Source organism: Eupeodes corollae, chromosome 1, assembly GCF_945859685.1.
Source record: "Eupeodes corollae chromosome 1, idEupCoro1.1, whole genome shotgun sequence".
NCBI lineage: Eukaryota > Metazoa > Arthropoda > Insecta > Diptera > Syrphidae > Eupeodes > Eupeodes corollae.
The window spans coordinates 75838473-75853978 of record NC_079147.1 but is presented as its reverse complement, the minus strand read 5'-3'; the positions used below and the strand labels follow the sequence as shown (position 1 = coordinate 75853978).

The 15506-nt window shown below is 36.0% G+C and overlaps 1 protein-coding gene across 5 annotated transcripts in view; it reads right to left on the bottom strand.

The window, feature by feature from the left end:
- LOC129940948 (PH and SEC7 domain-containing protein) overlaps positions 1 to 7615 on the bottom strand; it is a 190514-nt gene extending 182899 nt beyond the window's left edge. For 4 of the 5 annotated variants that reach the window (XM_056049478.1, XM_056049476.1, XM_056049479.1 and 1 more), the window contains exon 1: positions 6814 to 7615. In XM_056049478.1, coding sequence (XP_055905453.1) covers positions 6814 to 6948 — 135 coding nt within the window. In that variant the 5' untranslated portion in view covers positions 6949 to 7615. The remainder of the gene's footprint in view (positions 1 to 6813) is intronic. The other variant, XM_056049477.1, reaches the window with a different exon arrangement.
- Positions 7616 to 15506: the final 7891 nt, after the last annotated feature.

The following is a 15506-nucleotide window of genomic DNA, read 5'->3' as shown; positions in this document are numbered from 1 at the left end:
TTGGAGAATTCGTTAATTCCTAACAAGGTACCCGTAAAAAAGTTGGCATAAGCAAGGATTGATTCCAAGATCTTTCAAACGACAGTCATATGCACTATCACACCAAGGGTACAAATCCATAATACTTTTTTGCTTTAAAAATAGTTATTTTATAGGTCTCTTCGGAAAAACTCTTATTTCGTAGGAATTGTCCAGTTTATATTTCTAAGATTTCTGAGAGTCTTTTCTGACGGATTGACATGAAATATAAACAAAATTTTTGAATTGTGCGATTGATACTCGTATGTATTTCTTGAGAAATAAAATCATACAAACTCTGTTCTCAGATTGCTCAAAGCTAAAGTGAGAAATTTGTTTGTTTATATTTTTAAGAATACAGAAAATCCATGGATCGCAGAAATATAAACTGGCCAAATTAACAATAAGTACGCCAGAGAAAAAATTAATTCCATCAAATATTTGACTATTACAATAACTAAACTTGACGGTAAGATTAACTAAAATGGAAGTCAATTTGTTTTTTTTTTTTTTAATTGATACTTGGGTCTTTACAAATAAATAATAAACAAATAAATTCATTTACAAGGTTGAAGATAGGGATGGGGTATGTTCTAGGAAAAGTTGCACCTATTCGAGATACGATTAGAGCAATGAACACGGCATAGATGTCCGCCGGCCGTATGGATGTACATATCTACATAGTTTTGAAGATGAAAAGCAGTAGGTCAAACAATCACAAATAATATAAAATAGTACGTTCCTTAAAATACCTTAGATCAATAGGAGCAGCCGATAATAACCTAGAGCTAAATAGAATATGCTTACCCTAACTAGATTGATTGATTAGGGAGATATGATATCCTTAGCTTAAAGATTTGTTTGCACTCTCAATTGTAGTATGATTAAAATGTAAACACCTTTTTTTCATTCTCAAAATTGAAGGTTTAAGAAATTATTACAAAATAATTATTGGTTTGGAAAATATTTGAAAATATTAAAAAAAAAAAACTATTGGTTTTTTGTGGGATCCAATCACAAAGTATAGCTGTTTCAAATATATTAGGTATGGATTGGTTTACTCCATCTATGTTATTGTTCTTCGTCAACAAATACACTACGGGCCCTATTATGACTCGCGAGTCGCAAGAAAAATTTAATAAATGTGAGTATTTGGCATTACAGTTTGCGAATCGCCTAAAATGTCAAAAAATAGCGAATTGAAATCTCGCTCTATTACCAATAGCGAAAGTTCGCTTTTATCTGTCAGAATCTGTCGAACTGTAATTCTTCGTGACTTGAAGAAATTTACTGTTAAATTTGAAATCGGTGGTTGTTTGTTTGTTTTATTTTGTTTTGAGAATAATTTTGGAAAATAAAGTAAAATGAGTGGCACTGGAAGTGGAAAAACGTAATGAATGCTTAACAATTGCAAAAATAATAAAGAATTTTATTTTTATACCTAGCATAAAAAGAACCAACACCAACCAATTTTCAAAACTGGTTGAAATTATGGAGGCAAACCCCGAAATTGCGAAAGGTATAGGATCTTTCGAATCTTCAAAAAAAAAACCAAGCAGAATATTGGGATAGGTTTGCCATTGATCTCAACTCCCTAGGGCCTCCTTTACGCGAGGGGAAAGAGTGGCATAAGGTATGTTAACAAAAAAAAAATCAGAAAAGCATTTAATAATATTTTTCATAAATGTAGTTTTGGCTTGACTACAAACTAAAATTAAAAAAGAAAATCGCAGACAACAAGAAGGATGTAGTTGCAACTGGTGGAGGACCTTATGGGCAGCTTTCTCTATCTCCTTTGGAGCACGCAGTGGACGATCTACTCACCCTTCAAAAGGCTGTGAATCCTTCAGGAAATACGTTTGGAATACGTGCTCTTGGAACTGAAGTATTTCAACATCTTGAAGAATCAGAAGTAGGACGTCTACTAAACTTCTTCGTAATCTATACACCAATACTTTCTCCGCTCTTTCGTTTTCATCTTCATCTTCAAAAAATAAATCAACACTGCTTATCATATTTTGTTTTATTTATTTTGCTTTTTTCCAAATTGTAAACAATATTTCATCAACAATAACTTTCAGTATTTCACGTTTCACTGAGTCATGACGTTACATATTTCACTTTTTAAATTTGGTTGTATTGTTTTCAAAAGCGAACGTCGAAATTTGCCTTTTATAATACCACGACTTAGGCAATTCGCCAAATCGTTCGGCTCACGAGTCATAATAGGGCCCTACATAAAGTTCAAAACACTTTTAACAAGCCCTAAAAGACTTCATGATCGGGTTGGGTTAGGTTAAGGTAGTAGGCTAGTTTAATGACCAATTGTGATACCACATAAACTTGAGGCTTTTTTTAAGCTCAATTAAACAATGAAACCAGTTCGAGTCCTTTACGAAACGTAAAAGACTGATTATGTTGATGTATTCCACTTGAGGTTTGCCTTCTTCATAACTTCTTTCATTAGCAATAGTTTATTTGTAACGATGCCAGCATTAACCAAATGTTCTAGAATGGGTTATACTGTACCACTTCTGGCGAGTTTATTAGCCTTACAATTTCTTGGAGTGTCTCTATCACCCTGCACACCCAGCAAAGGTGAATTTTAAACTGTTGTGCCATCTCCATTAGAGCTGAATCGACAGTTATGAACTGTAATAGAGTTTGTAAAGACAGAGTCCAGAGATTTAACTATTTGAAAAAATACAGATGTTGATATCAGTTTTTCTTTGAGCCAGGGCAAAACTTCTTTTATCGCCTAAATGATAGACTTAATTTCAGCCGTTCAAAGTACACTCCTTCATTTGTTTTTGATCCATCTGTATAAAAGTGTATTGACTCGTCGTCCAGGAATGCCTTATTCTCCCAGAAAGGTCTGGAAGGTATAGAAATCTGAAAGTTTCTGTCGAATTGCAGTTGGGGATGGTGTGAATTGAGTCTAAATACTTAAGAATTACGGAGTTATTAAAGCTTGCAGCCATTTATTTTGCTAACCCCCAATTTCACAGTGAAGGTTTAAACTACAGTTCAGCTGTACCTTAAACTGAGTTCAATTTTTTTAGTGTAACTAATCCGGTTTCACAGTGAAATCTGAACTTCGGCTAAGTAGAAACTTCGTTCAATTAGATTTTATGATAAGTAGCTGTGACGTAATGTGTCCGGATCGTCACTTTTATGAAGTTTTTCAACTGTCTTCCCTTGTCTTCTCTTTGTCCCTCTGAGCTAAAGAACTCAAGAAAAACAACAAATATTTTGTTTTGTTTACGAACTCGAGAAACTGGGGAAAGTATATCAAGAGGTGTTAGGAAGATTAGCCGCAGATGAGGTCGTGCTTAGTGATCCGCTTTTACATAGGCAAGCTGAACGTTGGACTTAATTGAGTTTGTCGCGGTATCTCTTGAAGACCAGGCGGGAGTTTGGCGTCAAAGCCTGTTGCCGTATCTCCTTCGGCCAACACAGAGAAGGGAGTAGTGGCAATCCAAGGACTCTCCTCTGCTGTTTGTAGCAACGAGAGTGGTAAGGTAGCACTAATTCCAGTAGTGGCAGGTTGTGAAAAATGGCCCTACCACTACTAATGAGAGTACATCCAGAAATGGAAAGGGAAAACTCTCAAAATGCCTATATAGACGAAGGCGGCAAGCTACGAAAATACTAAAGGCCTCTGGTGTAGCATTGGGGGCTAAAAGGACACCGCAGAAAACCGCTCGCGTCGAATGGGATAACAATGTTCTTGCTGCAGCAAGAACCAATTAAGACTTTACGTCTAAACGCGAAAGGTCTCTTGAAGGGGCCATACCGACACCAAAATGGCCTCGTGTGCACAACACCAGCACTCCCCTCAATCCCATCAGGAAACGAGACAATTTCAGTGACGGCAAGAAGGTCAAAGTAGTGGTTGTGGTCATTGACAGGAGCGATGATGATGGCACAATATCGGCTGATCGTTGGCAATTGGTCAAAGCTAAGCTCTCGGGTGACTTTTTAAGCAATTTGAGAGAGCTTCCAGGACCACTTCCTTCCATAAGCGGTGGGCATCAGGGTCAAGTCAAACTCATGGTTTGTTGCGACCAGAGGTCTTGTGACTTATACAAGCTCGCTGTCAATCGGTTAGGTGAAGTTTGACCAGATGAGAAGCTCGAGGTTGTCGCTAAGGACCACATTCCTAGCAGACCTAGAGCCCGCATTTGGATTCCAATCGAACCTCCTGGTATCGAGGACATTTTCGAGATGGTCAAAGTTTGTAACCCATCCCTTCCGAAGAATACCTGGAAGATAGCCAAGCTAGAGGAAGTGAAGGGTCTTTATAGTAGTGCCAGTGTGTTACACAATAAAGAATCCTTGGCTCCTCTAGCCTTGACCAATGGCTTCATAAACTATGGCTTCGAATCCATTAAAATTCAAATTTATAAAAAAGATGAAGTTAACGCGGATAGCAGGACTCCTACAACAACCGAAGGTGAACTCGCGGTTGGTGGGCCTGGGACGTTGTCTTCTCTCCTAACAGAGGGTGACGATGCACACTTGCCGTCTCCAATCGCGAGAATGGCGACTGAGGACGACCTTAACATGATTCTTCTGAGCGAAGACGAACTCTTGGGTTCATCCTCAGACTCAAAGGATCAGAGCGAAACCCTGGTGGAGGTTGATCTGCCTAATTGAAGCCAAAATGCTGCAGTTAGTACAGATTAATCTCCAACACTCCATAAAGGCCTCGGGCTCACTTCTTCTCCGCCTGGAAAGAAACGCGGAAGACATTGTCCTGATCCAAGAGCCATGGATTGTGGGATCTGTTGTTCTAGGACTCAGGACTCCTGGGTACTACATACTGTGTGTGACACATAAAAGTAAACCTAGAACTTGCATAGGTACTAGTGAAACGTAGCATTAATGTATTTTCACTCCATCATTTCAGTGACAAAGATAAGACCGTAGCTAGGCTGGAAACAACCAAAGGAAGTTTCGGGCTAGTGTCAGTGTATCTTGGCCCTCTCCCTGGAAAAACCTTCGAGATAATCGTCGCTGAAGGGGATAGGCAAACGATCCGCCCAATTATTGGGAGCGATGTTAACGCTCATCACACGGTATGGAGAAGTACGAATATCAACGACAGAGGTGAGTCTCTTTTTGATTATATTCTTGGTACTAACCTCTTAGTAAGTAATGTTGGAAACACACCCTGCCACCACACCGAACAGCCCAAAGAACCTATAAGATTTTTTTGAAGAAAGGGTTAGAGAAGATACAAATTTACTAGCTCCCTCTTCTTCACTTCATTATTTCTACTATGCTAACAGTTTTCTCAAGCAGCTTCACCCATAGGTTCGAGAATATGTTAATTTCTTGTGTGCACTTCAAAAATCAAGGCTCGTGTATCAAAGCTTATGTCAAACAAAGCAAATTAAAACAAAAAACACTCTTTAAAAATCTGAATACCTAATGTTCATGTTAAAAACGACATGACACTAGCGTAAGTTCCAATACTGAAAACAAAAAAAAATAGGAGCCACATGTTATACAATAAACTTTGCGCCATCAAGTCGAAGTCATTTTCATTCTTCCCGTCTCCCGTCTCCAGTCCAGACAATCTTTTGACAACACACAGAAAAAACATCAACAAAAAAAAAAACAACAACAAAACCAACAACTAGTTATAGATACTTCTATTACCACTTGCTTTAGCTTTGATGATGATGATGCATAAGTCTGCTGCTGCTGCCGAACCGAACCGAACACTGGGCGTGGGCCAATCCGATAAAAAAATAATAAAACAAGAAATTGAAAGGGAACAAAAAAACAAAAACAAAAACGAGCCGAAAGAAAAATAACTGCTGGGCCTGGGCCTGCACCTTGCCGTTGCCGTTGCCTTGCAAGCGGCAGTTGTCTTGTCGGTCTAAAATGATAGTCAGGCAGCCAAAAACACTACAAACATAAAAACAACAACACTCGTTAATATCCTCCTCGCGGAGCTTGCAGTATTTTCCAAATATGTATGTTAGAATGTTGGAGAAAGAAGGGGGTTGGTGGGTTGTGTCGAGGTTCTCATTTTCATTGTTGTCGTTGAAGGCTTTTAATTATTTTTATATGTCATTAGCTTGTTAACACTGGCAATTAATCGGAGAAGGTGATAGTTGGCTTGGGGAGTCAAGCCTTCCTTCCCTCCTTTGCCTTCCATCCTAATTGAATTAAAACAATTCAATTTGTCAACAAATTTAAGTAAGGAGAAAATATTTTCTTTTTACTTTGGTTTTCAATTTGAAAAATCAGGAAAAAACTGCCTTGAGCAAGAAACGGAGATGAGAAGAAAAGTACAACTCCATCGTCATCATCATCGTCATAGCCATCGCCACTGCAAACGACACACGATGAAGTTGGAGATGGAGCTGGAACTAAAGACGGAACCGGAGACGGAGACAGACGACGACGACGACAAGAACGCTGAGTTAGTGGTGTAGTTGCGAAACGAAACACTATTTCTTTAGCTGAGATTGGTTGGCTCCATGGTGTGTCTGTGTCTCGTGTGTAAATGGCAAGTTATAAATACCAAATACCAAATCTGGAAAACAGGAACCCAACCGCAGAACCAGCACCAGCAGCCAGTTGGTTGGAAAGATGCAAGTTGCATTGCACTCCCACTGCACCACACTGCAGCTGCTGCTTCCCGTTCCCTGCCTGGGAGCGAGCAAATTCTCAAAAAGTTCGCAGTTTTAAATGAGAATTTTTACATATTTCTTTATGTTGTTGTTTACTTAAAATCAAAAAACGAGTATAAGATTTTATTTCTAAAAACAAACTTACCGCTCCACATTCAGCAGCTGGCGAATTCTCAACGATGTCATAGATTACATGTGGCGGTCCTGTGGTGCCTAAAAGTGAAAAACCGAATCCAGAGTTTTCGCTGCGCTTCAAAACCACCATTAATTCTTCAGCCATGTTGATGGTGATGGGCAATGGCTGGAGGAGGCGTTAATTAATGTGTGTTTTCTTTTCTTTTCTTTGCTTTTATTTAATTTAATTAAATTTAAATTTTTATATTAATTCCACTATGAACTTGTTTAAAATTAAAACACTTCGACAACGAGAACAAGAACGACGACGACGACAATGACGATGATGATGACGGACGATGGAAACGAAGACAGACTCACGGAGGAGCCACGAAAGATTTTTTTTATTTTTTCTTTTTGAAACAATCACTAGAGATTCTTGGGGAGGAGTAACGAGTAAGTATAAAGTAGAGAAGTAGGTTTTGTGAAGCGAAGCAAAGCGGGGCGGAAATGGTTCGAGAGACGGGGTTTTCGTTTAATTACTGTGGAAATGGAAATATATTTTATTTCTTTCGCGTTTTCGGTTGTTTTATTTTTGTTGTTTGTTTCCTTCAATTTCAATTAACTAAACTCTATGAAACAACTTATTTTTTAAAACAAATTTTAAACATCGATCGAGTTTTGCTGATGATGATTTGCATTTGCTTTTGCTTTAATGCTTTTACACTTTAGCTTTTAGCTAGCTAGCTGGCTGGCTGTCGTTGAAGTTGAAGTCGAGTCGCTGCGGTATTCGTATTCGTTTCGGGTTTTTTTTCTTTGTGGTTCTTTTTCGTTGGTTTTTCTTTTTCAAGTGTTGTTCTTTTTTTTTGTTTTTTTTTTATTATTAAAGTTCTCAAGGTGACTGTTTGGTGTCGCTGGAAATGCATAGATAGAGAGAAAATGGCTGGAGTGGAAAAGTGATACCAAGTGTAACATACAATTATTCCTTATTGGACCATATTCACACTACTCATTTTTACCGTACAGTCTATTTATTTATTTATTTATTTAATCCGTTAATTATCTAACGTTAATATAAACTTATAGCTATTTACATAATTTTTAATTTAAAATTTTAATTAATATAGAAATAAATAAATACTATAACAAATTAAAAAATCTTTCTTTAAATTGTTTACTTTTAACATTGTCATTAACAGATGAAATTAAATTATAAAATTAATTGAAGACTGAAATCAATTGATTTAAAGGGCTATTTATACCATAGTTAGTTCTGCTAAAGATCGGACATAAAGGTATCTGGTATCAAATCTACAACTGGAAATGATGAAGAGGCTTATTATTTTAAATAAATGCAAAATACGCTCAATATTCCTTTAAGCTTGCCATGCAGGACGGTGTATTTTTATGCATGACAGAGACGAAGCCCCTTTGATGTTCAAATATTGATCAACACACATTATACTTTATTGAACAATAATATAATTACAAAATTCAATAAATATTTATCAGAGAATTATATAACAGGGCCCGTTCGTTTGGAGAAAACTTAAGTTAAATATGTTTATTAGGTCTTGTAATAATTTCGTTCACAAATTTTATATTACTTGGTAATATATCAGTTAAAAGTTCATTGAGAGATTTGTTTGCTATGGATAAGGATGTTGAGTTGATATGCGGACATTGAAGGATAGATATGGGAAGTGTTCAAAGTTGAGCACTTTTTTTATATTATACCCGCACTCAAGGGGATATGAATACCCTTATCATGATTAATCACAGTGCGAGCAATTAAGAAGGGAGGATAGGATTAGAAATTTTGAATGTCTGCACATTGTGATGAGTGGGAAACGTTGAGTCTGGTAAAGTATTCCACATTCGTGTGGTGCGACTGAAGAAAGAATCTCTGTATTTTACAGTACGTCCGAAATTGGGCTCAAGGGTAAACTGATGAGCATTTCTAGAGGAACGGGTATTACGGTTGAATTATTTGAGGGAAGGAATGCAACTGGCTATTTCATTAGAGCATTGTTTATGAAAGTAGCGATAAAATAATGACAGGCATGAAACCTTACGACGGTGCTCGAGAGATACAAAAGTTTCAGTTGGACAATGGTCACCTATCATCTGTAGAGCTCTTTTTTGAATTCTGTCTAGGAGACTCAAGTAGGTTATAGGAGCACCTGCCCAGATATGGGAATTGTACTCGAGTTTCGGACGAACATATGCTTTATAGATTATAGCCAGATCAGGAGGAGTAAAAAACTTCTTGCACCTTCGAAGAAAACCTAAACACTTACCCTATTTTTGGCGATGTCAAATGCATATCATGCACTTTGAATTTGTTCGGTTAGTTTTATCATCCAAATTTAAATTCCAAAAGAACTAAAGCCTCTTGACTATTTCAAGCGTCATCAATGGTCAAAATGGTGGCAAGAAATGGCAACAGTGAATGATCAATTTTCAAGAAATAACAATAATTTGTTAAATAATTTGTGTTTTATTCAAAATCAACATCGGAACTTAAAATGTATCCACGCTTCACAATATAAAAATATTTTATTTCTATAAATAGGACATTTTAATATGTGGTTCAACTCTTAGAAAAATTTAGTAAGCGGGTGAACTAAAGTTGTAATGAAGGCTTTTATTGTTGTAGCTGCTCCTGGTAGATAAAAATGTGATTAAAAAACTATTTATATGTACATATGTATATTCCATCCCTCGTCCTTTATATGATACTCTGTTTTTGTATGAATTTATGCTCCTAAGTGCTCGTAAGCTCGTCCCTGTGTTGATAGTTATTAGCCTGTAGAAAAAAACTTAAGGCTATAGAAGGTAAAGAAGAAGAACAAATGCTACTTAGCTTTGGCCTCGGGGATTCCTGCAACTCCTAGGTTGGGGCATTTGGGTTAATTTCTTTTCCTTCTTTCTTTACTGTTGATGTTTTGGTCCGCACTCGTTCTCGTTTTTATCCTTTTTTTGGTTAAGTTGAATTAAAATAATCACCCGGAGGCATTTGCATACGAAAAAAAATCGAAACAAAATTGCTATCTGACGTCTGTCATTGCTGGTTGACAAGTAAGCGACGGTCCGAACCCAAACTATGTCTAATGCTAACTTAAAGAGGGAGTAACTCGCTCTATCTTAATACACAGCCGACGTCGGTAACAGGAATCGTAGGTATATACAAAATTAGAAGCCGTTGAACCCAACAGCAGACGGTAATTAATTTGCAAAAGATGGATATGAATATGTATCGGATGACGTGATGGATTAAGTATAGGATGAGGCGATGTACACTCGGTCCGTACAGTAGTGCCTCGGATGACTGTCACCAACTCAACGAGCAATAGTGAATGGCGATCAGTTCGGAGACATCGCCGTGGAAATACGGCTAAGTAAAAAAAAAGGGAATTCGTGTTAACATAAAGTAATTAATAAAAAGGAAGTTACATTTCAAAATTTAACTGTTAAATATTATTGATATTATTGTGTTAAGGAACTGTAAACTGCGCGGGTGAGTTTTCTCGCTATTAATTGTAAAATCATTTAGAAAAGTGTTTTTTTCCTTATCAAAAAAGGTTGAATTGTTTGAGGGAAGGAATAGAAGCGGGGAAAACAATTTCAACCGCGGGATATACCCAGAAAGCAGAATGAAGGAATTCCGGAAAAAAGGCTGTAAAATTACCCGGGATACCAAGTACCAAATATATGGACCCTGTGCAATGTGCAGGACACCGCTGATCGACTGGTATATACATACATATTAAATACACTCCCTTAGTAACTAGGATTTGTCGCCCTAAATTTTTTTTTGCTTTTTTGGTTTTACGAGTAAATTATTATTTCGTTTCAATCGTATTATTTATTTCTTGTATATATAAAGTTCTTTATTTAAATTTTCCTTACCTTATTGTTTTTTTATTACATTTAATAATTTAAAATTGTTCGTTATTTTTTTTTGTTATTCACCTTTACATATGTATATTTAATTATTTAATTTCTATTGCGTATTTTTTTTTGTAATTTTATTTTGTTTTTTTCGTACGTTTTGATCAGGGAAGAAGTCGCCGACGTCGCCAGTGCGAGGAGGGGTTCCTCTTACGCCCCTCGCGACGCAATACTTTGCATCCCCCCTTTTTATCCACCCAGAACGAGCTCTTTGTAGGCAGGAAATTAGGATCCGATTAGAACAAAAAAAAAACTCGTATTGGAAACGATTGTGATACGGGACGCAGGAGAAGCAAAGACTCGCCACGTGGCTCTGGCGATTAAAGCTCCCGTTGTTGTTGTTTTTTTTTGTGTCGAAGAAGTTTCAAATTTAGTGGGAATGTAATTCCACGGCAGTGAACTTTCCTGATTCCGCTTTTGGGGAATCCGAAAACCAGGCCAAGTGGATTCCAGGAAGGGTGGGCGCAAAGGCCACGCCGTGACGTGCTGCCGAGAAAAGTGAATGATGTGGTGGTAGTGCACACCTAGTTTCACAATATCCGGCATGATTTATGTTTTTGTGAAGAGGTGAGTTCTGGTTACGGTAGCACGACCCCCCAAAATCCGACAAGCTCAGCTATGCACCGAAAGCATGCCGCAGCTACCGTAACGGACATTCCTTCCCCGGCCCAATCCCTATCCTAGTTCCCATCCTAGATTTACCTCCCTCTCCCGAACCTATCCTGCCCATTCTTCCCCATTTGCCTCACGACAGCTGACCCAAACCTCGCTATGAAATGGCACACTACATCCATAACAATGGCTCCCGATAACTTCTCCTCTTTCTTCCACCCTACATCGATACATTTATAATAATGAAACGTTGAGCTGAGTGCCCACAAATACTTTTAATGTGTAAACACCGTTTTTAGTTTAATGTCACGAAAGATTTAGTTTGTTTTAATTTTAAATTCGAGATTTCTTCATGGCTTCTTAATGTTGAAAAAACTTTTCGTAAGTGTCAAAGGGAACATGCATCTGCATAAAAAAGAAAATCGTTGCATTCAGATCACATTATCTGGGTACTTGATCAACCCAATAAGTTAAGTAGTATTCACATGAGCGCGACCAACGAACGACGAATGAAATACAAAATGTTAGTTTATATACATTTAAAGACATATTTCCACACAAATTCTTAACAAAACTATAGCAATAAAGTATCTATTTGATTTATGATACATATTTTTACTTTTCAATATCATATATCAATAAATTTAAGAAAACAAATTTATTCGTCGCGAAAAAAATTTAAGTTGATACGAACTGTCAAACTTCATTCGCGTTCCACATTATCCACACTCGCAACGAATAAAATAATTGCTCGTACTTAACCTAAAATAATCATTCTTGTTTTGGTTTCGATGGTGAATGGTGTTCGGCTGTGGCTTCTTGAAAAAAATATGGATAAAAAGGTAAAGAAAATATGATTGATAATAAAATTCAAATGAGTATAATAAATATATAAAATAATTGCAGGAGTTTGATGAAAGGTTAATTTTAGAAGTGGAGGCCAATCCAGTGCTTTACAGTAAAGCCGACCCTTTCTATTCCGATAGAAATAAGAAGGAACAAATTTGGAAATACATTGGATATGTTTTGAATGCAGATGGTAATTAAAAAAAATATTGCAGGGAATATTTCATGCGCTAAAGTAAACATTTTTTATTTCAGTAACAACGTGCAAAGATAGATGGAAGAATTTGAGAGATACATTCTCGAAATATTATAAAAAAGAAAAAAATGTGCCGAGTGGGTCGCAGGCATATGCGAAGAAACCATGGCCGTATTTTGAAATAATGAAGTTTTTAGTTCCGAACATCGTAGTGCCAAGGTTATTTTAAAATAGCTTTTGTTGAACGTTTATAGTTAATGTTTGTGTGTCTTTATTAAAAAAAAATAAATAATTAATAAAAAATAAAAAAAAGACAACAAGATATGAAAGACAAAAATGTAAGATAGTTAGATTTGCTGATGTGGTTGTTCTAGTTTTAAGTAGTTTATAGGTAGAATAGGTAGTTTAATTTAGTTTTAAGTTTTATTTAAGGACCTTATTTTAAGTAGTTTGTAAGTAAAAATAAATAAAAAAGGATAATGATATTAGTTTTTGTTAAAATTTTCTAATAAATACAAAAATAAATGAAATGAAATTTAATTGAAGTTAAAATAGATCTTAGGGCCGAAAGGCATTAGTAGTTAGTGCTATAGTTTAACTTAGAGTGTCCGTATGGTACCATTAAGTTGTAATTTATGGATAATTAGGCTAGTTTTATGAATTTTTGTCTAGCTTTAAGATAGGTTTAAGATTGAACTAATAAAAATGAATAAAAAAAAAAAATTTGTGTGTCTTTGTTTTCTAGAACTATCGGGAATATGGCACGAGGAAAAGAAAACTCTTTCCAATTGCAGGATGATACCGAGGACTCATTACCTACGGTTTCGTGCTGGACTGCGGGAACACCATCACCACCAGCAAGAAAGAGAAAAAGGGAGTCTGATACCGAAAAGGTTTTGGCGGCATTGACTCAAATCAATGAGCCAGAGTCAACTCCGCTGAAGAAATTTTTTTTGTCACTCGCACAACGTGGACCCGGCGGAAGCAATCAAAACTCGAGGCGCAGACATTGAATGTCTTTCATCAAATTGAATTTGACGACGACTAAAATTTTGAATGTGATATATTTTACTTTTGCTTGTTTTTTTTTATTAGTTTTTAGTTTTATGAAATGTACATTTTTTGTTAGTGCAGGAAGCATATTTTTATTTCTGTTTATTTTTATTTCAAATTAGTCCTAAGGTTTATTTAAATTATTAGTATATTTTTTATTTATGTTTTGTAAATATAGAAGGGGCACAAGTTAATTAAATTAAAATTAATTCTATTTGGTAAAATGAATAACGTCTTTTAACTAATATTGTTTCAATAGACCATATCGTATTGAAAGCTAACACTTCCTTCCTCCAAGCACCAGTTAGCAAACTTTCCTCGAACATCATATCCTGAAGCCAGTGTTGTAAAATCGAATCTTCTGAATCTTGGATAGGATTTTCTTGTTCAAACATATTTCTATGGGTTTTTGTCTGAGAAAATTGTGGAATATGCAACAGCTTAGAATTATTCGATGACCTGATTCTTTGCAAACTTCCAACCGTTTCAGGAGAATTCTCCAAGTATGGTCCATGATGCCAAACGCATTTTCAACCACTCTCCTAGCTCTGGATAATCTGTAAAAGAAAAAGGTTATTCAAATAAATACATACTATTTACAACTGTAAATATTTAAGTATTGCCTATAGTTAAAAATTCTTTCCCTATGTGAGAGATTTCGGCCAGGAAAAGGTCTCAAGATTGTTGACTTCAGTGCAAAGCCTTCATCTCCAATGATAACATAGGGTAATTTTGTGGTTGTTCCAGGAAGAGGTGAATCCTCTGGAATATTTAGTTCTGTAGGATTATTAAGCCAAGCGTTGCCAAAAGGAATGCAACTGAAAATCCGCGTTACTGCCATAAGCTCCTATGTCAACCATTAAAAATCGATATTTTGCATCCACAACTGTCATCAGGTTGTACAAAAATGTTTTTTTTTATAATTGAAATAAAAACTTCCACTTTTCTTTGGAGCAAACGTCAAAGCATGTTTGCGTCTACAGCACATAGTCAATTCGGAAAGTTCCGGCACTCAAAAAATTCTAATGAAATTTGTTTCCAATCGTCTTTTGAAAGTGAACTGGGTATGGCGATTTCTAAGCAATTGGCGTTGATAGCCTCAAGGGTAGCATCTATTACTTTTTTACGATGGACACTCCCATTCGAAATCTGTAGGCAAGGTCGAAAAAGCTTGCACCAGTAGCTAAGAATCTGGAAAAATTATAATCTTTAACAAATTTGAAACAACTTTATATTGTACAAGGACAATAGCTCTTACCTCAAAGTATTACTAACTTTTCCTTGGCGCAAATAATGTAGTTTCTAAAACTAGTTAGTTTCGCAACCAAGTTGTTTTTAAAACAAAATAATGATAAACACAAAAAAAACGAAAATCAAACTTCATTCGCGACGAATTAAAAACTCTCATGTGAAAGAAATGTCAAAATCGACGAATATTCGTTCATTCGTTGGTCGTTGGTCGTGCTCATGTGAATAATGCTTTATTTGACACATTATAACTTCTAATATTTTTACAACCACAGTTCTTTTTAGATATTTATTTTTTAAATGCAAATAAAATGAAATGCATTGGCTTCTCAGGAACAACGTAGGGGCTTATCGAGTGTAAGATGCTAATATTTCGTTTGTTGATGTAGCCACAGAGACAAAATTTATTACTGAATTAGTTGTACCTTTTAAATTAATAATCCCAACTCCTTGAGCAGAATTCGCAATATGCTACAGGATATTATAACTTTGTTACAAAGGTCAAACAAATCACTATATTTTTCTGTTTTTATAGACTTAGGTCCCGTAAAACATTGAGTCAATTTTGGTAACTCATCTTTCCTTGATTGCCACCGAATTATTTGTACAGCTTTGAACTTTTCCAGATCCTTTGCATACTTAAAAAAGATGTTATATGTATCAGTTTTTCTATGTTGCTGCCAAGATATTTTTAGCCAATTAACATTGTTCCCTTCAGTATCAACCTTATGATTTTTAATAAAAGTTGAACTTACTGCTTTGAAGCTAAAGATATCCTTGCGTCCCATTTCTACCACTGTATCTAGTCATTGTTT